Genomic DNA, 22,358 nt, shown 5'->3' on the forward strand with positions numbered 1-22,358 from the left:
CATTTCATTCATTTCATTTATTGTTTATTTGTGACGGGACTTTGCATATTAATGAACATTATAAAAAATGTAAATACACCAGATTTAGCTCAGGGCTAATTTCCATCTGTAGTCCCGCGGCACACATAACGACAATTATACAAAACATCAATAACAACATTTATAACATTTAGTATGGTACGAGTACCATATCACAATATCACAATACTATAACACAAATCACATTACAAATTTAAACCTTAGCTGCAGTGGAAAGAGCAGCTTGTAATAATAGGTTCGGGAGCTGTTAAGAACCATTAAAGTGCATCTGTTATAAAGTGCTATTATTGCTTACAAAAAGTGCATCTATAATAAAGTGCTGGATTTTAAAGTGCCAGAGGTAAAGTGCCTACAGTTTTGGTAAGAAGAGAAAAGAAATATTAAAAAAAACAGAAGAAACAAGTACACAAGGCACACACGCCCACACATACTCACACAAAAACGAGCATGCCCTTAATGTTGGCAGGCTTGGTTGTTGGTAAGCCATATTTTCAGCTGTTTTTTGAATGCTACATATGTTGATATTTCCCTTATGGCCAGAGGTAGCGTATTCCACATTAAAGTGAAGTACAAATGTTTAGAGCGTAAATCCATCGGGTACCTGCGCTGCGTCTGTAGCAGCTCTGATCTCAGCAGGATGACGGACAGAGATTCGATCAGGACGTCCTTCTTGCCTTTGGTTTTACGAACACCCGACACGTTCTGTCCCTTCAGCACAGACACCAACAGGACGTCCTCCCAGGGACGCACACACAGGCTGCAACAGACACACACACACAGAGTTTAAATAAAAAAAATAAAGGACTTTAACAAGTAACACACACAAACACTGCTGATATCTGAACATACCTGTTCCTCATGCTCTTCAGCTCAACAGGAAAATATAACCCTTTGTAAAAATCCTGCAGTTTCTGACTGAACTCTGGAGGGAAATCAGCCGTGACCAACTGCCGCTGCAAGGACGATACGACCCTGAAGACACACATAGAAATATAAATACAGAGGTGAACTGGTTACAGATACAACATTTCTGAGTGTGTGTGTGTGTGCGCGCGCATGTGTTTACCTGTGCAGCAACGTCGCTTTGGCCATATCAACATTGGCAAAGGCCGACTGTAAGATGTGACCTCTGCAGAGTCACAGGAACCAAGAAGAGTAAAACACAGAAAATGAAAAACAACATATTTATCTTTCAATGTGTGTGTGTGTGTGTGTGTGTGTGTGTGTGTGTGTGTGTACCCTGTAGGTTGAAAATGTTTAATGAAGTCTTCCGTGGCTCCCAGTCTCATGAGGGCAGCAGCTCGGCCGCCTTGTTCATCCGCTTTTGTCAGGAACGATGACACAAACTCGTACACAGGAGTGTAACTGTGTAAAAAAAAAAAAGACATGTTACATTGCCACCACTGTTTATGCATTAACAAGGCGAGTAGCTGCAATGTAATAGCAAAAAAATAATGATGAGTGGATCAATAGAATAAAAATCTACTTTAAACACTTTAAACTCCTCTGATCTGGTGTCAGTGTCAGTTTGGTCGCTGCTGGAGTCCAGACCTCAAAGCTGTAGCAGCAGATCACAGGTTTTTTTCAAATAAGATGTTAAGTATTAATCATTTATGGGTTTTAACGTCCACATACTTTTGTCTACATGTCAATTCTCAGTGGCACAGTTAAAGGGATAGTTCAACATTTTGGCAAATTGGCCCATTGCATTGAGCTACGCTACGGAGGCTAATGGGATTTCTTGGTTTCCCTCATCAAACACACAATCTAACAACTCCAAAACGCTCTGGTAGACAAGTTGTGACTGTTAGGGAGGAATTTGTGGTGATGCCGGTGAAGAAGAAGAAGTACCAGAGTCCTGGATGTCTTTCGCTGAAGGAGTTTATTTACTTGATCAAGGAGAACAGAAGAGTCGTCAACACAACATGCGTGAGTGTGTGAGGCCACCTCAATTCTAAGGGTCAAACAGTAAAGCTCAGATTCTTATACTAGAAATGGGCCAAGACAGCAAAGGGGAGATGTGTTAACATCCAATTGGCTATAGTACATAAACTTGAAGATAAGGATTCACACCAGCTAAGTGTTATCCAGTGAAGGAGGGCGTTATCATTTAACGCTATAGCTGTGTCTGCAACCGGCCAGAGAGTGAGATTGAAGACGCCAAAGAGGGTCCATGGCCTTGGCATGCTCCTCAGAGAGAAAGTAGGGCAGATAACTGACCCCAGCCAGCAGTAATCTAACAGAAAGTCCTCTAATTCATAGCTATCCACTATAACACAGAGGGATTGACCATTAACTACACAAACTATCTAGTAAAATTATTCTCTAACACATTCTGTTATTATCTCATAGTGTGGTGAATGTGCAGGTCACAACTTGTCCACCAGAGTGTTTTGGAGTTGGTGGATTGTGTATTTGATGAGTTTGATGAGGGAAACCAAGAAATCCCACTAGCCTCTGTAGCGTAGCTCTGAGCAGCTCACCGCTCTGCTCCACCGTTTTAAAAATAGCTTGCACCGACAATTAAAGGTAACGAACCTACTGCTATGACTATAGGGATTATGGCAATGGGCCAATTTGCCCAAAATGTTGAACTATCCCTAAAAAAACACATCTGAGGTGGATAACGGTTCTGTTCTGCTTCACAACTCACTCGAAGATGCGACTTTTCTGATTTGGCATGTTCAAACCATAATCTTGTAACGTCTTTCCTGCCATGAAGAAAAATAACTGTGCAGAGAGCTCCTGTTTGAAACGCTGCAGCATCGTCTCTGGAAGAGGGAGACACATCAAGTGGCAGTGAAATTATATGGAATAGCAGCAACAGCAGCATCATAATGTGTGAATGTGTTCTTCTTCTTTGTGTGTGTGTGTGTGTGTGTGGATGTAAAGCGAGTACCTGCGTGTCGGAGGTGCATGTCGATCTCAGACAGAGTGAGTTTGAAAGCCTTCAGCCCTCCCAGCAGAGTGCTGTTTCTCAAGTTGTTCCAGAAATCGCTCCTTTTGTGGCTGTTGCAGTGACACATGCCGCCGTGACGCCACATTTCACACTTGACACACACACATACAGACACACACAGACACACACACTTGCATTAACGCAGCGTGAAAGCTTGGAAATGTTATTTATCTACACCTGATTGAAGCACTGAAACCTTCTTTGTGCTCACTAAATTTCCTTGTGGTCACTCTCGACCAGTTAATTCAAATTTCATCAGACACACGTTAGTTGGAGGAAAAAGAGTTTCCATGTTTCAAAGCAACTGAAAAATGTGACGGTAAAATATCAACCTCATTTGTGTGCAGCTTCTACTGTTCAGATTCAGATTCAGGCCTGGGAATCACAGCGTAACTCGCTGTTATGACGGTTATGACACTAACATCATCTATCAAGTGCCTGTAACTAAAGAGGAAAACACATCATTGTTTGAAAAGTTGTGCTTCGTCAATTCAACAACTTACAAAAGAAAACAATAAAAGTTTATATTTCTAAAAGAAGGAAATGTGATTTCTGTTGCAGGTTTACTGGGAAAAAAAACAAAAAACAAAATCTGAGCTCAGAGCTGCTCTACTGTTAAACCATTAAAATCATTATGACATTGTTACATGATGTCTTTTAAGGCGGGCTTACACTGCACGACTATTCGTCTGTTCACATCTCAAACTGCACGAGCTTCCCTCTTCAGTCCTACGTCTCAGACCCCCACTAATTGCACGTCGTTCTACGATTGTTCTCCACCACGATTACCCTGCGATGCCGCTGAGATTTGTGCTGCTCTATAATTGCTCGATTGTAAACCTCAAATTGACATTGGTTCCTATACTCTCTCCAGCCAGCTGACGTGTAGCTCACCTGCGGCTGTCAGAGGAGCCTCGCTAGTTCTCTCTCTAGCCTGCACTTTGTGTTTAAAAGTTCAACATGTGAAGATCTAACTACCATTCTGCACACCGGTCAGCTGAGCCAGAGCACAGTGGACATGGCTGGTGTAGGCTCGCTATTTTATACTGTAACGGCAAGAAAAAAAATAATCGTCCTCAATTGCTGATTGTCTGATTGATAGTGTGTACATTTGTCGGGCTGATCTTCCACCACGGACTGCGCTGCATTACTGATCATCACCCGGTCACCCTGTCTGTTAGGGCTGGGACGATATGCTTTTCTCCCGATTCGATTCTTCTACGATTTTTTGGATGCCGATTCGATTTAAATTGCGATTCTACGATATTGCCGATTCTCTCGATTTTTAGTCGCATTTTTAACATTTATCTGCACACAAACACTGTAGGAGCCTATAAATTAACATACTCCATTATAAAATGAACTTAAACCCTTTTCAAAGCCTGTACTCTCTGTATGTAAAAGAGGCTAACAAATACACATTGCACAATATTTAAAAAAAATCAAAAAATTTTTTTTCAAAAATTCAAAAAAAAATGTTTTTTCAAAAAAAAAAAAATCGATTTTTGAAAAAAAAAATCGATTTAAAAATCGTCAAAAAAGATATCGCGATATCTATGTGAATCGATTTTTTCTCCCACCCCTACTGTCTGTCACAGCTGTGGTCTAACTTCAGCTTCTCACTCCCCTGTCCCTCCTCTCTCTGTCTGCCCGTTTTAACTCTGACGAGGTTCAGCATCACATTCAGGTTCATAAAGGCTCTGTGCTAAAACAATCTGTCATAGTAAAAACTTGTCGTATGTGCAGAATCGTGACGTAGGACCCCATACATTGTCCGTCACGACGAGAAATTTTCTGGCATGTCAGAAATTTGTCGGTAGGTCTGCGACTCGTCTTTTGGACGTCGGGACGTGACGCAGAGCCTCACTAACCATACGTCCCGATTATGCTCACGACCCCGCGATCCCTCTACGATTATGCAAATTAGGCTGCGACTCGTCTGGGACGAGAAAATCGTGGCAAAATCGTGCAGTGTAAGCCCGCCTTTAGTCATTCAGTGTAATTTCACCTCTTAAAGGGATAGTTCAAAATTTTGGGCAAATTGGCCCATTGCCATAATCCCTATAGTCATAGCAGTAGGTTTGTCACCTTTAATTGTCAGTGCAAGCTATTGGTGAGCTGCTCAGAGCTACGCTACGGAGGCTCGTGGGATTTCTTGGTTTCCCTCATCAAACTCATAAAATACACAATCCAACAACTCCAAAACGCTCTGGTGGACAAGTTAAACCTACTGCTATGACTATAGGTATTATGGCAATGGGCCAATTTGAAAAAAATGTTGAACTATCCCTTTAAATATAAAGACAGCAACTGACAAAAAACAGCAAGGTTCACATTTCACACTGAACGTATCGAGGTAAATCTGAGACTGACAGGATGCGACATCTCAGACTGTGAACGAGTGTGTAGCGTCGTAGATATAGTTGGTGTGTATCTATAGAAACTGCCGTCATGACGCAGCGTCCTTCATTCAGCTCATCACGTACCACTGACGCCAGTTTGTCGCAGATGTAGCAGAAGCACTGATCACAGGTGAACTCGTTCCTGGCCAAAGGAGCGTTGGTTTCACAGTCTGCTGCCCTGAACAGAGGACGGAGGGGGGTTAATTATGTCTACTGGGGTGGGGGTCAGCATTTCACAAAGTGTGTGTGTGGCTATTTATTTATTCATCCATTTACTCACGTGAACGGATGTATGGGGCAGTCGTATCGTGCGTGGGGCAGCACCTCAGCAGGGCGAGAGAAGGTCACGACCAGATCTTCATCCAGAGCGTTTGGAGGCAAGTCTGAAAGTTTCAAGTCTGAAACACGGAGGACGAGCAGCCGGTCACTATTTAAATCCTCCAGCATCAACACACACACACACAGCTCACTCACATACTATGGGCTTGTCCGAATATACAGGTGTTTTGGGAGGAGGGTTTTATAAGGAAATAGAACAAATTCTGGACATGAAATTAAATTAGGCACAGGTATATATATATATATACACACTGCCCTTAAATGGAGGCATTTTGCCGCTAAAATCTACTTCATCGACTCAAAGAATCTGTAATCTGTCACTGCAGGTGGCAGGCCAGTCTGCATGAGGATCATGAATGAAAAGGAAACATGAATACTGGTGATTTACAGCATGCACCCCTACATTTTTCCGTTTGAGCTCCTAAAATTTTAAGTCCTTGTAAAGCAAAGTTAGTCTGGAGCCCTGGTAATACATATTTATGTGTGTGTGTGCGAGAACCTGTGAGTCTGGGGGTGTATAGGTGTGTGTGTCCATGACTTGTGTACTTATTCATTTCTGTAAAAGGTGCTGTTTTATTTTACTACTCAAACTTGTGTGACTGTTGTTTTTTCACTCTCTCTCTCTTTCATTTATTAATTGGATATGAATTAAATACACAATATAAAGAAAAAAGAAAGAAAGAAGTAAACACAGTTGTTACCACTCTTCTTCTTCGTGTCTTCCATCTCTATAATGAGGACCGACGGTTCACTACATGCGGTTTCTTCATCATTGTCATCATCATCATCATCATCATCACTGAGGATGATGATTTCTCTGGTGTCTCCTGTTGTACACATCGGAAAAAAGTCTAGGGGGAAAGAAACGGAGAAAGACAAAGTTAACTCAACACATCAGCAACATAACTGCTTCACTGTTGCACTCAACTCAAGACAGGAAATGGGAGGCAGAGAGGGGGGAATGACATGCAGGACAGGGCCGCTCGGCGCGTGATTCAGTGAGGACTATAGACCCCTTCACAGAACACTATAGACTATAGACCCCTATAGACCCCTTACTATAGACCTATAGACCCCTTCACAGAACATCCGGGTGGGCGGGGCATAGCTGGAGGCAAAACATCTGAAACGCAGCAGCTGGTTAGCATGTTTTAACGGACTGTTTTTTCAAGAATGGACGAGGAAAAGTCATATTTTAGTGAATATATTAGTACACCCACCCTCAGAGGCCGTGAGTGTTATTTTAAAAAGTTGACTCCAGACCGTCATAATATGTACCGTAAATTCTCAAATAAAAGCCAAGTCTCAAACAGACGCCCGGCCGGGTCTATCTCTATTTTCTGCTACAGTAGTTCTTGTAAATGTACTAAACCTCTGAAAGCCCATGATCGCCTGTTTGAGCAGTTTCTAAGCTGCTTCAGTCCTGCTACAGTTCTCAAAGACTTGACCTCGGTCAGATCCGCAGGTGTTGAAGCCCGGACCCCGGGCTCATGTCACGAGCATTAACTCTAGACAAAAAAAATCCGATCCGAGCTATTAAATGTTTTCAACCTGAACCCGGTACGTCCGGTCGTGCTGTTCGGTTCGGCCCGTTGAGACCTCGGTCTGACCCAAGGAGAGAGCCGGGGGCTATAACGTTACAGTCTGTGGGCGGAGTAGGCTACATGTTTATTTACAAGAAGTTTAATCGGTGCTTGTAAATGAATGCTGCGCTGGAATCCGACTCTTTCCTTCTATTCTTCTAAACAGAACCTATTATATATTTTCCATGTTTGCTGAGCATAACATTTCAGGGTTCCTACACATTTGAAATGTCCAAATTCCATACTTTTTCCAGACCCTAATTTCCAGACTTCTCTGTAAAAAAATTCAAATAATTTGTGATATTTAAGTAAATAGATGTGCATAATATTAAAAAAAAGCATGCAATTTATCTTGCTTTCATTATTCGGAATGTGTATGCCATTATGCAACCAAATAATTTCCAGAAGATTGTAGCTAAGTACAATAGCACATACAAAATAGTTAACCCAAATAACCTCAGATAAGACCAAACCAAGATAAGATAAATAAAATAAATATATTTCCATACAATAGTTTCCATTTTCCATACTTTTCCAGACCTGGAAATGTATAAAATCAAATTCCATACTTTCCATACTTGCGTAGGAACCCTGACATTTGTTCAAAATTAATTTAAAACCTGTCCCGTACACAGTAGACGCCCGTCTAAACAGATGCTGGGTCAGTTGTTTTGCCTCCAGTGAACGTCTTGACGTCACAGTAACGTAAGCCGCGAAGGGGTCTATAGCCTCAACACATGGGGCGTGTGCTCCACCAACTGAGCTAAACACCGCCCCTGTTGCACTCAACTTTATGCCTGTTCGCTGAGTGCCAAACAGAAGTATTTACTTATTAATTTATTCTTCTTTCTGTTATTTAAACCTTTTTTAAATGGTGTAATTTTGTATTCTCATCAGCATTTTTTAGTGGGGCAAATGTTTTGCACTTGTATTTCTTTTTAAGATGATTGTGGGCCTGTATTTGGGGGCAGTGTCAATCTTATCTTATTTTATGTTTTATGTACCCAGCTGCCTTTTTATTTATCTATGTTTGTTTGTTTTACAGTCCAATTGTGCAAGAGTTCATTTAAAAAAAAAATCAATGTTCTTCAAACCAAAGAACTCATCATTGATTTGAGGAAAAAGCCTCCACCACACTGTTTCCATTCATGTTCAGGCGGCTGACACAGTACAACAGCAGGCACTATTATTAGATAGACTAATAACAGTCTAATAGTCTAAGTTTAGATAAAACTTTTATTGTTGACAGTAACCTCTCATTTGAGGCCAATACTGATGCAATTTGCACAAAGGCTCTTTCTTTTTTTTCCAATTTTTAAATTACCAACATCTCCATGCTGTCTAGATGCAATATGTGTATTTTCAGATTTTTGTCTTGATAAGTGAATTTGTTTTACAGTGGTTTGTACTCTGCCTTTACATGCACAGGCAGCTGCTATGATGCTATCATGTGACTGGCTTGGTCAACTTGTGAACCCTCATGTGAACGAACAACTGTGACAAACCAATCTTTGTGTTGTTGCTCTGCAGCAGGATATAGGCTATATATAGGACAAATTGACAAATAAAGTGTACTATAAGACTATTTCTTCAGTGTGAATCTCTCGCAGTTGCTTTCCAATGCGGGTTTTACTGTAAAAAGGCAAATAAATGACTTTGAATTGTTAAAGGGTTTTTTTTTTTTTGGCGCTATCTGTTTTCGCTTTCTAACTTACTGCTTCTACTTCAGCTCAGGAAACAGAAACTTAAACAGCGTCTAACAACAGTAAAAGTCCCGACGTGCGTGTTTTACAATGAGGCCTAGAGACGTAAAATGACCTCAAATGTTATTCAAATTATTCATATCGTGTTGTCAAAAGAGAGAGAGAAAGTTTTCTTACGGTTCTTGTTTCTGTCCGCCAAACCAAAATAAAACCTCCTGCTCTTCGCGCCGGCGTCTCAAATGTGATGATACCGGAAGTGAAGTCTTCGTCGTCTTTATTGGCGGGCGACACCGGCCACGTCAGAAGTGCGTTACCGCCACCTAATGGATACACAACACATTATATTATATTATATTATATTATATTATATTATATTATATTATATTATATTATATTATATTATATTGTGTATTTAATTCATACCCAATTAACAAATGAAAGAGAGGGAGAGTGAAAAAACAGTCAGGTTCTCTCACACACATAAATACAATACAGTATGTATTACCAGGGCTCCAGAATAACTTTTTTTTTTTAGGAGCTCAAACGGAAATATTTAGGGGTGCACACTGTAGGCTAAATCACACAAGTATTCACGTTTCCTTTTCATTCACGATCCTCACACAGGCTGACCTGCCACCTGCAATGACAGATTCTTTGAGTCGCCTCTTCCACGTTTCACCAGTGTTAAAAAAAACAAAAACAACAAAAAAGCAAATTTACTGGTTGCACATGCACGAGTAGATGAAAAATTTACTTGCACTGTCTCATATTTTAGGGGCAAAATGCCTCCATTTATATTACAGTATATATATATATATATATATTCATCTTTCATTTCATGGCAGAACGCCATTTGTTAGGCCTCGCACTTTTACTTTCATTACATTTATATAATTTCAGGTTATTTATTGCTCTGTGTGTGTGTGTGTGTGTGTGTGTGTGTGTGTGTGTGTGTGTGTGTGTGGAGTCTTATCTATTTTGTCACATGTTTTTTAAGCAGCTGGTCAACTTGAATTTCCCTAGTATAGTATTTTTCTATTCTGTTCTGTTCTGTAATATTGTGATATGTGAAGACTGTGAGGAGATGGACCACCAAGGCAAAGCTGGCAAACTACAAACCTGCTCTGACTGGAGTGTTTTTTAAGGCTGCAGCTACACATCTGGATGAACTCACTGACACTGTGGCATCGTACACTAGCTTTTGTGAGGACATGTGTGTGTGTGCAGACTAAAACCTTATGTACATACAACAACAATAAACTCTGCATGGTTCACTATCAAACTCAGATGGCTTCACCAGACCGAGGAGGTGGAGACAGAGTCCTGGTGCCACCAGGCCAGAAACACAGCAAACAGATAAAGGAGATCAGAGTAGCAAAGAGGTGCTACAAAGATGAAAACAGATTATCAGCCGACGACCCTGTGTCACATCTAACACCTGGACAATCAGCACTGGTGACCCCCCCCAGCTCAAGACCCCTGCCTCCCCCTCCACCCGTTTCACACACCCTCTCCTTTCCAACATCAGATACAAACAACTTTCAGGGAAACACACTTTGGGAAAGGTTTCATTCCATCTGCCATTAACGCTTTGAACATCCGCAGCAGAAGGTAGCATTAGTTTTGTGTTAATGTGTGCTTTGTTTGGTAACCCTTTAATTTACAGGCCGCTAATTACGTGATAATTTCAAGAAATCGCCAAGAAATAAAACATTTTTGCGTAGTTATGTCAAGAAATAGCCTAGAAATAATAACGGTCAATTTCATAGTAAGGCCATGGTTTTCCTAAAGGCAAAAATTACACATGCTTTTCATGCTTTGAATTTTTGGGGAATTTTTTCTCCACCAAGTCCTTGAAATTGTCAATTACAATCAATTATTTCTGGGCTATTTCTGCGCAATCAATGATTATTTCTCGACATTATTATGAAATTGACCGTTATTTCTAGGCTATTTCTAGTCATTATGATGCAATTAATTGTTATTTCTTGGCTATTTCTTAACATTATCAAGTAATTAGCGGCCTGTAAATTGTATGTTACATGTGTGTTGAAATGTTTACCTGTTAAGTGTAAGACGGACTGTGAAAAAAATTATTTTCCGCTGCAGGACAATAAAGAATCTGAATCTGTATACAAACATACAAACTCATACAAAAATTTTTCGTAAAGTTGAAAACTCTGAATTTACTTTTATTACAAAATAATAACTGCACAAAGTTCACTCATAGAAAGTACATTGAGACAAAGTTCATTCAGTTTTTTTTTACACAGCTGAAGTCAGAGATATTTTCAGGAGTGCTGCCGTTACAGAGCAGCGCTGCTCGTCTTCTTGTCCCTGGTACGAGGATAATGTCTCCTCTCTGCTGCTCTCTGGTTCCCCCGAGCCGGCGTCAGTCCATCTGCAGCCTCTGTTTTCAGCTCTGCAGGGTCGGTCTCAGTTTGTGGTTCAGTCTGTGGTTCAGTCTGTGGCTCGGTCTGTTCTCCCTCCTCGGCATCCTGAGCGGGCATGGCTCTCAGCCACCTCTGGTAGTAACCACGGAAACCATCGATCTGGACCAGGTAGTTGTTTCTGGTCTTGTACTGAAATGTAGAGTCAGAGAGAAGAACATGAAACTGTAGATGAATCAACCTGTTTAGTTTCCTACACACTAGACTGTTACACCAGATGAACTCTTGTACCACTGTGGACTGTCCACACACGCTCACCTGGTCATAGTTGGGGGGATACTGCGCAGCGAACTCCAGCTGTCTGATGATGACCTCATTAGGCCCCACCCCCAGGTCTCTCATACTCTTAAGAAGTGTTTTAAGATAAACATAATCCAGTCTCCGAGCCGCTCGGCCAATCAGAGCAGAGAACACGTGAACGTTTGGTCGAAGTCCAGCCGCCTGCAAAGAAAACAAGAGCGAGGTACAGTGTGTGTGTGTGAGGATGAGAGGAAGCATCTTTATCTTCTTCATCTGACAGGCGAATGGGATGAATCTGTTCTGATCTATGTGTGTTTCATCACCTGCATGTCCTGCAGCAGCTGCAGACCGTCCGCCTGGCGCTCGCAGCCCAGCGCCAGGCTCCCAAACGTCTGCACATCCACACTGAGGTTACGACGACTCATCAGAATCAACATGCTCTGGAGAGAGAGAGGGAGAGGAGGAAATGCATCAGAAACTCATGCACACACCTGAGAGTCCTGCCTCCACCCTCAGTGCAACAGAAGTGACTAAAACACTAACACGCAGTGTATCGGCCTCTTCTTCACTCTGGATAACCCAGAGACACAAAGTTAACATTTCTTTAGCATAAATTGATTTTAATGAAAACTCTTCTGTGGATTATTCATATTAATCCACATCCTGAATCCATATGGAGACCCCCAACGTTCAAATTGAAATAAAATAAGAAGACATTAAAGGTAAAAGAAGAAAATCGGTTCAATCAGGCCACATTTTGAAATACACAAGTCAAAAGTACCAGCCCCTTTCCTAAGACTTCTGTCTGAAGCCTTCACCTTTCCTGGGACGTGGGTGAAGACTCTGAGCGTGCACGCGAGAGGAGGGAGAGAGACGGTAGCTTGACTGACACATCACGATCCAAGTGACGTGATTGGATGGTGGTTTTTGAGGCTTGTTCGTTCTCCAGGCAAGACCTTTATTTACTCAGTTGCAATCAGGTGTTCAGAGGATTTCTACCAGATTAGTAAAAAATGATCCAGAATAAGATCTCCAACCCAACATTTAATGAAAGAAATTATAATAATAACCCGAAAAATTCAGTCAATCCTGCTTTTCAGCCATGGTTTCATGTTATCCTGGAGTATGTTTATATTTTCAAAGTGCCTGCTTGATTTCATAATGCAACATTTCATTGGCTGTTGCCTGAATTTTAAGACAAAAAATCGGATTTAGTTCTGAACATTTTAAGTCCGAATCATTCTGGACAAGTGACCAGATAAAAAACTAGTGTACACAACTAATTAAAGTGACTGGTCCTTTCCCAAGAACACTGCTCAGATATGGGCAACAGAGTGTGTGTGTGTGTGTGTGTGTGTGTGTGTGTGTGTGTGTGTGTACATGTCTTTCTTTGGATCTGTGGGAAAAAATGTTGTTTGGAATAATCGAATAATCTAGAGAGCATTTTCAAATCTTCAAAGGGCCGTTTGAGTGTTAGGATTAAAATTAGGTTTAGGTTAAGGGGCTTGGGAATGCAGTGTGTCAGTATATCTGTGTGTGTGTGTGTGTGTGTGTGTGTGTGTGGTTACCTTTGCGCCCTCCAGGTCACCAGCTCTGGCTGCTCTGCGGATCACAGAGTTGAAGAAGGCGACGTCGAGCCGGATGTGATGTTGCTTGGCGACCCGCAGCAGCACCTGCAGAGCCCGGTGGCCCGGCTCCATGGTGTCGGCGAGCAGCGTCAGAGTCCGCAGGTCTGGACTCTGTCCGTCAGCCGCCATCTTCTCCAGAAAACCTTTACCTCCTCCGATCAGGGCGAGGCGATCGGACGGCCCGTCCACGGAGCCGAGGGAGACCACGGCTCCTCTCCTCCCCTCGAAAAGGTCCAGGAGACTCGGGGCTTTGGAGCTGACCTGTTGTTGTGGAACGGGCAGTGATGCGTTTCCTGTTTGTCTGACCGGCACCAGGTGTGTGGACTCTGGTCCGCCGTCTCTGTGCGGACCAGAACCCGGCTGGACGAACAACTGTCTCTCCAGAAGGTCCACGTCTATCACATCCTTGTGTCCAGGCTTTGACTTGACCTTCGACACATGCTCTCTCGTCTCCCCCTGACTCTCCCAGTCGGGCCCGAGCAGCGCGTCAGTGGCCAGCGCGGGAGAACCAATCCCACAATCCCTTGCAGTTCTCAAGAGCAGGTTATAGTTCTTGGAGTCTGGACGAATCCCCGTCATCAGCATCTGGCGCCAAACCTGAAACATGGAAAATTAGATGACGTCCACAGAGTTTTTCTTTAACACTGTTCAGGAGTGAAAACAAATTGTTTCATATTCTACAGTTCTTAGGGGGGAAATATATAAGTCCGGTCGCTTTTCCTCTGTGTTGTTAACCCTCCTCGGCCATGTGCATTTGTTTTTAACAAAGCCAGCGATAAATCAATCCATGGAGCGGTAGATAACGTTATTTATCATATACGTTACAATGCGTATATTAATGTAGTCTTATCTGTCATAAACAAGAGATTATGGGTTACGGGTCGTGTCTGTGTCAAAATGCAGCCAAGTTGAGAGCTGGGACATCAGAGGCGCTGATCTTGCAAGGTTGGTTTTGGGCCAAGAGACACTACTGTACATGGAAGGCAGAGAGTCTCTGTTCTCCCTGTAACAAGTCATTTAACCATCACAATTACTCTGAAGCTGTTTAATTAAGGTAAAATGTTCAGTTCAGTTCAGTTCATAGTTATGTTCGTAGTTAAGGTAAAATTCCTGCATAGTTCCTCTTTAAAAACAGATGAATCTCTTTTCTGTCAGCCTCTTTAAAGGCGGCACATTACAACACTGTTGTTAACCAACATCGTTCATTGAGATTTCAGTTGTGAAGTCATCACATCTGTGTTCTGACTGACATTTCATTCACCAGGTAATTCATTGAGCACTTTGGAAAATCCTCTGCAGACAAAGTGATAATTATGATATTTTATGATATCATGATATTTTTCTTATGTTTTTTTTTCTTCTTTGTCATACTCTATTACAAACACTGCTTTTTTTCTACTGCTATTTGCTATTTATTGTCTGTTATACATTTCTTTGTTGTTTTCTGCTGCTGCAACCCTGTACATTTTCCCAATGGGGGACGAATAAATGATTATCTCATCTCATCTTATGACGATAAAAACCATTTGCAGGTTCCAGTGAACACGTATGTACCTGTAAAGCCATTCTGAATCCCGTCTCTTTGTCCTTCAAACAGCCCATCAGCAGGTAGTGTAACGTTTCCTGAGTTACGACATGTCCATTCTGCAGCATCTCCTGCAAACACACACATACACACACGCACAAATCCGTGTATAAACAGAAACCTCACACAGATCGACTTCTTCTCACTTCTCAAGTGTGTCCGTACCCTGAGTGTGTGGATGCAGGCCTGGAGGTGGTTGGTGACGGCGTGCGTCTTGAGCAGAGCGTGGTACGTGATGGTGCTGAGGGTGTAGTTTTTGCGACGCAGTTCTTGCTCTAACTTCAGCGCCTGTTGAAGACCGGCCTGTCTGGACGGCGACTCAGCGCAGGCGTTGAACAGTGCGGTGTAGGTCGCATCCACAGCGTCAAGGCCTCGCTTCTTCATCTGGAAAACACACACACACATGTTTTTACACACAGGTATTTAACACGTTCAACTGATATTTATCTAAGAACGTGAAGCCAAAAAATTGAAACTAAAAAAACCTTGGAAATTCAAGTGAAAGCCTGGAAACTATATACATAAAGACAATATGGGAGAAAGCTGAACAACATTAGATTCACAGTCGTGAACAATAATTACAATTTCTGTGTTCAATACACTAATATACAACTGCATAAAAACACAAAACAGTAACTAAAATGATTTTCCCACGTATATCATACCAGATCAGCTCAATATCAGGCTGCACTTGAAAATAAGATTTTTTAAAATTTGCTCGCCTGGTTGAATAAAAAAAATATATATATATAACATTAATTCATACTTCAATCAATGTCATTCTTGTTCAAATGTGTTGCTTTGTGCCATTTAGGAGGAGAAAGTTCATGGTTTTAATTAAAGCAGAAGTAAGCGGAATGTTTGTGTTAATAGTTATATCTTCCGACAGGAATCACTTACTAATACCCCTTTCCCACTGGCCAAAAAACCCGTTTAAACCCGCTAACAATCGGCTTTTGGTGGCAGTGGGAAAGGCGCACTGACCCGCGTCAACGCGGTCAAACGACTCGGCAAGTAACGCGGGTTAAAATCGCCTTTAATTGGCTCGGCTCTGCTCGGCTTGCAGTGGGAACGCCAGACCCGCATCAACCCGCTAATTTACGTGATGACACTGAACGTTACGTGATGCCACGTCATCGGGCCGGTCGCGTCTCTGTCGGTCGCTGTCCTCCGCGACTCGGCTTATTTTGGTCAGTAAGGGGCCAAATGCCGATTGTTAGCGAGTCGACCCGCGTTTAAAAAACCCGCGTCGACCCGCTAATTTTAGTGGGAAAACGGATAGAGTGTTTGGTCTGCAACACGGGTCTGTCGGTCACTAAGCCGAGGAGAAAACTTTCCTTGTATCCTACAACCTTTATCCAATGAGGAGAGAGAATGGCATAAAGGGGCGGTCCTCTCTGTGTGTGCAGCCAAGGGATGCGCGTGAATGTGGTGACGTAGGGACGAGGGCGGGGACTGCTAACTCCATTGGCTGACAAGAAGTTAGCCAAAACAACCGGATTGCTTACTTCTGCTTTAACTGAATATACAATATGACTTAATCAGCACTGCAAACAATCAGGTCTAAAATCAGTTAAATCAACATTTTTAGTCAAAAACTGGTCATTAAAACACCCATGAAGGTAAAATATATCTATATATTTATATATATAACAAGGTTGATGTATTATACTGTATTGAATCAGGTGAACCTAATAAAACAGTGGGAGCCAACAAGTACAAATATGATCCAATCAGATCAGTGAGAGTACGGTATGTTTTTCATCTTGAAGTAATGATGTATTGTTGAAAGTGTTAAATTAAGACATACTAACATGATAAAAAGTAAATAAATGACATGTTCCTACATCGTTGTAGAGTCTGAAGGCCTTCTTCAGCTGCCCGGCCCGACCGCAGCCTCCGATCAGGATGGTGTAGTTGTACTCCTGCGGCTGCAGCTTCTCCACCTGCAGCATGTCTCTGCTGAACAGGTCCAGAGCCTCCTGCAGCTGAAACACCACAACAACACATGTGTTTGTCACCAACACAGAGACAATAAATAAATAACAGGACAGACATGACCGACCGTTCAATTATTAACTTTTCCTATGATTTGTTGGTTTGGGAACCTCAGCATTTCAAATAAGAACAAGCTGAGGAATGTGGTCAAACTCTGAACGACCTTGACAATGTTTATCAAGCTAGAGCCACTCAAATCATTGTTCCATCTGCCATTGGGTTTCTAAATGAGCTGTTGGCAATGATGCACTGGTGTATGATGACTCTATGTCAGGGGTTTCAAAACCGGCCCGCCAGAGGGTCCAATCTGGCCCTCAGGATGAATTTGTCAAGTGAGAAAATGACATAGTGACAAAAGAGGCATAATATTGTTGAAATTGCAAGAAATCCCAGGTTGTTCATAATATGTTTTGTACATAAAAGGACAGCTCATGAATGTTCTTTATAGGTTATCATGCTATTATTTTACTGGTCCAGCCAAGTTTAGATCAAATTGCGCTGTTTGTGGCCCCTGAACTAACAGGAGTTTGACATCATTGCTCTATTTGTATTATGTATCTGTAAAATTTTACTGTCTGAACTTCTGCTGCAAACCAAATCGCCCTTCGTGGGACAGATTTCCACATCATATCAAATCAAATCAAGCAGACTAAACTGACCTTGTTGTCTTTGATCAGCTTCTTGCACCGTAAAAAGTACCAGTACGGTGTGTTTCTCCTCCCGGGCCTCCTGCCTTCAGCTTGCACCAGGTCCTCCTCCTCCTCCTCCTCCTCCTTCTCCTCCTCCTCTCCTCCTGCACAGGCATCATCCTCATCGCCAACCCCTCGGAGCCTCAGGTCCTGCAGCTGCGGGCTGGTCTTCCTGAAGGACCTCCTGGAGGACAGGTCGGCGGACAGAGAGCCCAGCCTCCCGCCGTCCTCCTCCGGGGCCGGGGCATCCCGCTGCGACACGGTCCTGACCAGCAGTCCGCCCGGCAGCTGCCCCGGGGCCGGCGTGAGCAGCCTGGAGGACCGGGACCGGGACCGGGACCGGAGCTGGGACAGGGTTTGCCCCGCGGTCTGATCCAGGCCTCCGGGTGCTGGAGACCTCTTCACCACCGAGGACAGGAGCGACAGTTTAGCGACAGAAACCCGGAGTTTACCGCCGGTTCTCGCCCACGAACACGCCACGGACGATAACATGATCACGTTTTTTTAAATTACAGCGATTAAAGTAAAGAAATGACACCGGGTTGAGCCTCAAACATGACTGGTAGTAACCTACGTAGCTTCGCTCATGTTGATCTCCTCCATGCTGCTGCGCTGCTGCCTCAATGCCGAACGGAACAAGACATTAATAATCGATAATCGAAGGCAGCACATTTCATACCGGGGCAACTCTGTGTGCTTTACATAAAAACACATTTAACAGTAAGAATTTAAAACATACAATAAAAAAAAAAAGTACAGAAAAAAGAGACAGAGAAATATAATAATATAAAAACTAGACTAAAATAGAGCATAAAATATTGATTTGTATTAAAACAATTAAGAGGACTTACACTATAAATCCAAGATTAAGATTTAAAGTTCTTTAAAAGCACATTAAAAGCGAAGCGATCAATTTTGTCAAATTTTCCCCCGGGGAGAATTAACAATATGAATTTGTTTGAACTAAAAACAACACAGTTTATTACTGAATTACATAATGTGTATTGCTATTTTATAACTTATTATAGTATATTGAATTAACATAGGGAGAAGAGGTAGGATTTGGCTTCCACTCCTTTTGAACATTTGTAGCCTAGGCAAAGTGTTAAGTCTTGTTGTTGTTTCATTCTGTGTTGTCTTGTATTTATTGTTGTTTGTTTTTATTCTGTTCTTCTTTTATTCTGTGTTCAAATTAACTTTCATTCAGTCATTCTAAGGTTTCCCCCCTGCTCTGTTTAGGTCGTAGCTCGTCGATCGATCGCCTCGGTACTCGATTTGTCATGACACCTGTCCAGACTTCACGTGCTGGGTAAACATTGAACCACTGCTCACAGCTGGGCTCGTCTCTTCCTGGGGGGAAGTGAGGTGAAGACTGAAAAGTAAAGAAGAATATTTAAACAGTGTTTAGACTTATTTTAAAGCAGACGAACAGACTTTATAGAGATACACACACTTTAGCTCCAGTGACGGAAGAGTTTGACTGTCGTCGTCAACAACAATGGTAAGAAGAAGAAAAACTTCAGAAATAAGTCCACGCCCATTCCGCGCGCGAGTACTTTATTATGTGTCATTATTATACTGATAGTATTTAGAAATTATTCGACACTTAAATTTGTATGTGATTGATTGACGTAATTATAACCGGCCCGGGGAGTTTCACCTGGTAAATTCTGCATACAATAATGTATGCAATGTAAGTCTATTAATTGATAGAGATAAAATCGATGCATGAATAAATCAGGCAGTAAATATCAGGCCTTCGTCAGTCCACATTGCTACTGTACCACTGTGCCACTGTGCAAGGAAAACAGTGTATCACGCTCCTCAGCAGAGGGCACCACAGTTCAAGTAAAGAAACTGAGCTCTAAAATCAAGGAAAGTGATGTTATTAAAACTCAGCTCACTACATAAAAGCGTCCTTGATGGTCTGAGGTGAAAGTCACCATTTCTTAAAATGTCCCGGGCTTGGAGACGCTAAAGTAAAATTCTCCAATTTACTAAGTATATAGCCTAATATTCATTAATAGAGTTTAATTAAGTGGTTTTAATAACTTGAGGGCGTATCTTAAAGACATTTAAATTACATAAGGCTCTGGCAGTGTTTTCCTGTTCCACCTATAGTCCTATACATAACTATTTTTATGTTTTTCACCTCATATTTAATCAATAAAAAGATTCTTTAATGTCAGAGTTTTTGATGACCTTCTGTCACAATGACAAAAAGATGTTTTTCTTCACAGCCTGAAGACCAGCAACTTCCTCCCATCATATCTGCTACTGGTACAAAACTTGAACACACACACACACAGATCCAACATATATACAATCAACACAAATGACTGTACAGAATTGTGTTTTCATCAGTTGTTCAAATAAATCTGTTTAACCCTGAATAGAACAATAACAATTACATACTATATTGAAGCTGATGTTTGATTCTGATAATCATAAGAATCTCTATCTTTAGAACAACACTCTGTGGTTTACATGTTGTTTGTATTTCTGTTGTGAAACCTACAGATGATTCACTGAGCGAAGAACTTATCACCAGAACGCATCTCCTAACATGTGAGTCTTCTTATCTACACTAAAACAAAACATAATCTCAATTCCTCCTCACCACCCATAATTTGAGATAATAAAATAATTATCCTGGGATGATTGAGCCAATTTGTTGTAATCAAGAAGATTAGGTTGGACATTTAAAACCATATTAAAGCTGGTTTATCAGACAAATTTCTTTTCAAAACTATCTGGTCTCAACTCAGCCTGGTTGTGGTTCATAGTAACAGAAAGTCTATTACATTTAACATCACCAGAGAGTCGAAAGGACAGATACAGGAAATCTTTCCTGCCACATGCCATCACACTGTACAACAACAGCTAAAACTCTGGTCATACTGTCACTACGCACTTCATATGTTTTTATACACTATGTTCACTGCACCTTACATTTTATTTTGCACTAAACTACAACCAACACTGCCTATTTGTTGTATATACATTTTTATTACATCTTATATTGCTATTTTATTATGTACAGGTTGTTCTTTTTATTCTTTGTGTTGTTATCGTCACTGTGTGTAATACTGCTGCTGCACTGCAATTTCCCAGCTTCGGAGTACTGTATCTATCTATCTATCTATCTATCTGAACTTCCTGGTGAGAAAGAAAAAAAAAAAAAAACATACAGCATTTTAAATCTCAGTTTATGAATGAAGAAATAACTTTCCACTTCTTCTCCTGTTCAGATTACCGTCACCTCACCCTGGACCAAGGGGGCAGTTGTCGGTCTGAGAAGTGAAGCTCACTTCCGCGTTCAAAAAACTGTAATCCCCTCGGATTCCTCTGGGGGCTGGTGTCAGAAGGGAGCATTCCCCATAGACCCCCATGTTAAAATCGCCGACTTTACATCCTCAGTAAACATGTTAAAAGCCTGGTGTCAGAACGTTTTTTCGTCTCAATCGATAGTTTCTACCCCCGCACACACTCTGAGGGGGGTGAATTTTTTTTTAACTCTATAGTTTTACTGTTATTAGGTTAAAATTCTGGCCAATCAGGGCGCGGAAACGTTGAGTGACAGGTCCAAGCAGCTCCGTGGACAGCTGCCTCGAGGCCAGTGGGCGGGTTCTCGGCCGGCCAATCCAACATGGCGCTGTTCAGGCCGCCATATTTGAGTCACAAAAACGACTCCCCAAAACCAATGGGTGACGTCACGGATGCTACGTCCATTCTTTTTACAGTCTATGCCCTGGACCCGAACACGGCGTACAGAGAGCTGCTGCTGTCTGAGGACAACAGGAAGGCAGAGCTCACAGACCTGGTCCAGGACTACCCCCAACACCCGGACCGGTTCTCCCACCTGTGGCAGGTGCTGTGTACGGACGGCCTGTTGGGACGCTGCTACTGGGAGGTGGAGTTCGAAGGGTCGGTAGAAGTGGCGGTGGCGTACAAAGACCTCGGCAGATCAGATTATTACCACGAGTGTGCGTTCGGCTGCAACGACAAGTCCTGGAGTTTGGACTTGAATAGAAACTATAAATGTTATAGACACAACGACGAGGAGACGACAGCGCCGGAGCCTCGGTCCTCCAGAGTCGGCGTGTACCTGGATCACAAGGCAGGTGTTCTCAGCTTCTACTGCGTCTGTGACTCGACACTGCAGCTGATGCACAGAGTGGAGACCACGTTCACACAGCCGCTGTACGCCGGGCTGTTTGTGGCGGGCCGCGCTCAGCTGTGTGACCCGGAGTGACACATCCTGTGTGTCCAGTCAGCAAATATTGTCCAACTAGTGAAACTATACAGAGGTGGAGGATTATTGCTTTCAGCAGGAGTTTGATGCAGGGAATATAAAACCAATCAGAAAGAGTCTGTTACCACTGATTTGACTGTAATTTAAAGGTACAATATGTAAGAAATCTAAAGCAACTGGCCGTAAAATCCTCCTAATATGGTTGGTTGGTTGGTTTACTTTATTAATCCCTCTGAAGGGAAATTGATTGTCACTCTGTACGCACAACATCCAACACACAATACTACAACATGACAAGCATTGACAACTCAGGCAGTACAATAAGTGCAATGCAATGCATTACTCAGCATACGTCATACAGCATATGTCACAGAGACTCTGGAATAATGTTCATATAACATGATGTACTCATCAACAACAATAGTACAGCCAGAGTATTCGCATTAAAAATCTTTTTTTGCAGACTGCAAATCATGTTTATGTTTTGA

General features: G+C 42.1%; 3 protein-coding genes across 5 annotated transcripts in view; 1 reads left to right on the top strand and 2 right to left on the bottom strand.

The window, feature by feature from the left end:
• The window catches only part of LOC146992105 (uncharacterized), a 16,451-nt gene extending 7,230 nt beyond the window's left edge, over window positions 1–9,221 (bottom strand). For all 3 annotated transcript variants that reach the window (XR_015036273.1, XM_085783818.1, XM_085783806.1), the window contains exons 1-10: window positions 9,203–9,221; window positions 6,441–6,590; window positions 5,681–5,798; window positions 5,485–5,578; window positions 2,939–3,089; window positions 2,693–2,810; window positions 1,279–1,404; window positions 1,106–1,168; window positions 889–1,011; window positions 641–796 (exon numbers count right to left, since the gene is read on the bottom strand). Coding sequence is in view for 2 of the 3 variants with exons in the window: in XM_085783818.1 (XP_085639944.1) it covers window positions 641–796; window positions 889–1,011; window positions 1,106–1,168; window positions 1,279–1,404; window positions 2,693–2,810; window positions 2,939–3,089; window positions 5,485–5,578; window positions 5,681–5,798; window positions 6,441–6,579 (1,088 nt within the window). In the remaining variant the exon portion in view is untranslated. The remainder of the gene's footprint in view (window positions 1–640; window positions 797–888; window positions 1,012–1,105; window positions 1,169–1,278; window positions 1,405–2,692; window positions 2,811–2,938; window positions 3,090–5,484; window positions 5,579–5,680; window positions 5,799–6,440; window positions 6,591–9,202) is intronic.
• Window positions 9,222–11,191: 1,970 nt separating this feature from the next.
• Window positions 11,192–18,234, bottom strand: ptcd1 (pentatricopeptide repeat domain 1). The gene is made up of 8 exons (XM_085783830.1): window positions 17,586–18,234; window positions 16,776–16,916; window positions 15,094–15,312; window positions 14,898–14,999; window positions 13,284–13,940; window positions 12,039–12,155; window positions 11,734–11,916; window positions 11,192–11,607 (listed from the first exon to the last, which is right to left on the bottom strand). The coding sequence occupies exons 1-8, from the start codon at window positions 18,105–18,107 to the stop codon at window positions 11,332–11,334; spliced, it is 2,217 nt and encodes a 738-aa protein (XP_085639956.1). The 5' UTR covers window positions 18,108–18,234; the 3' UTR covers window positions 11,192–11,331.
• A 698-nt stretch (window positions 18,235–18,932) lies between these two features.
• On the top strand, window positions 18,933–22,089 carry LOC146992107 (stonustoxin subunit alpha-like). Its single transcript, XM_085792351.1, has 5 exons — window positions 18,933–19,116; window positions 19,856–19,895; window positions 20,136–20,183; window positions 20,867–20,881; window positions 21,365–22,089. Exons 1-5 carry the CDS (start codon window positions 19,114–19,116, stop codon window positions 21,868–21,870), a joined length of 612 nt encoding a protein of 203 aa, XP_085648477.1. The 5' UTR covers window positions 18,933–19,113; the 3' UTR covers window positions 21,871–22,089.
• Window positions 22,090–22,358: the final 269 nt, after the last annotated feature.

The sequence above is a fragment of the Trachurus japonicus genome, chromosome 1 (assembly GCF_045865225.1).
Source record: "Trachurus japonicus isolate A0001 chromosome 1, Traja_1.0".
NCBI lineage: Eukaryota > Metazoa > Chordata > Actinopteri > Carangiformes > Carangidae > Trachurus > Trachurus japonicus.

Bases quoted from the DNA above. Each gene is read 5' to 3' on its own strand.
- ptcd1 (XM_085783830.1), bottom strand. From the start codon at position 18,107: ATGTTATCGTCCGTGGCGTGTTCGTGGGCGAGAACCGGCGGTAAACTC. The intron at 15,313-16,775 runs GTAGGAACATGT...TGTGTTTTCCAG, and splicing joins CCTTCAGACTCTACAACGAT to ATGAAGAAGCGAGGCCTTGA. The intron at 13,941-14,897 runs GTACATACGTGT...TCCATGTTTCAG, and splicing joins GATTCAGAATGGCTTTACAG to GTTTGGCGCCAGATGCTGAT.
- LOC146992107 (XM_085792351.1), top strand. The intron at 19,896-20,135 runs GTACAAAACTTG...TGAAACCTACAG, and splicing joins TCCCATCATATCTGCTACTG to ATGATTCACTGAGCGAAGAA.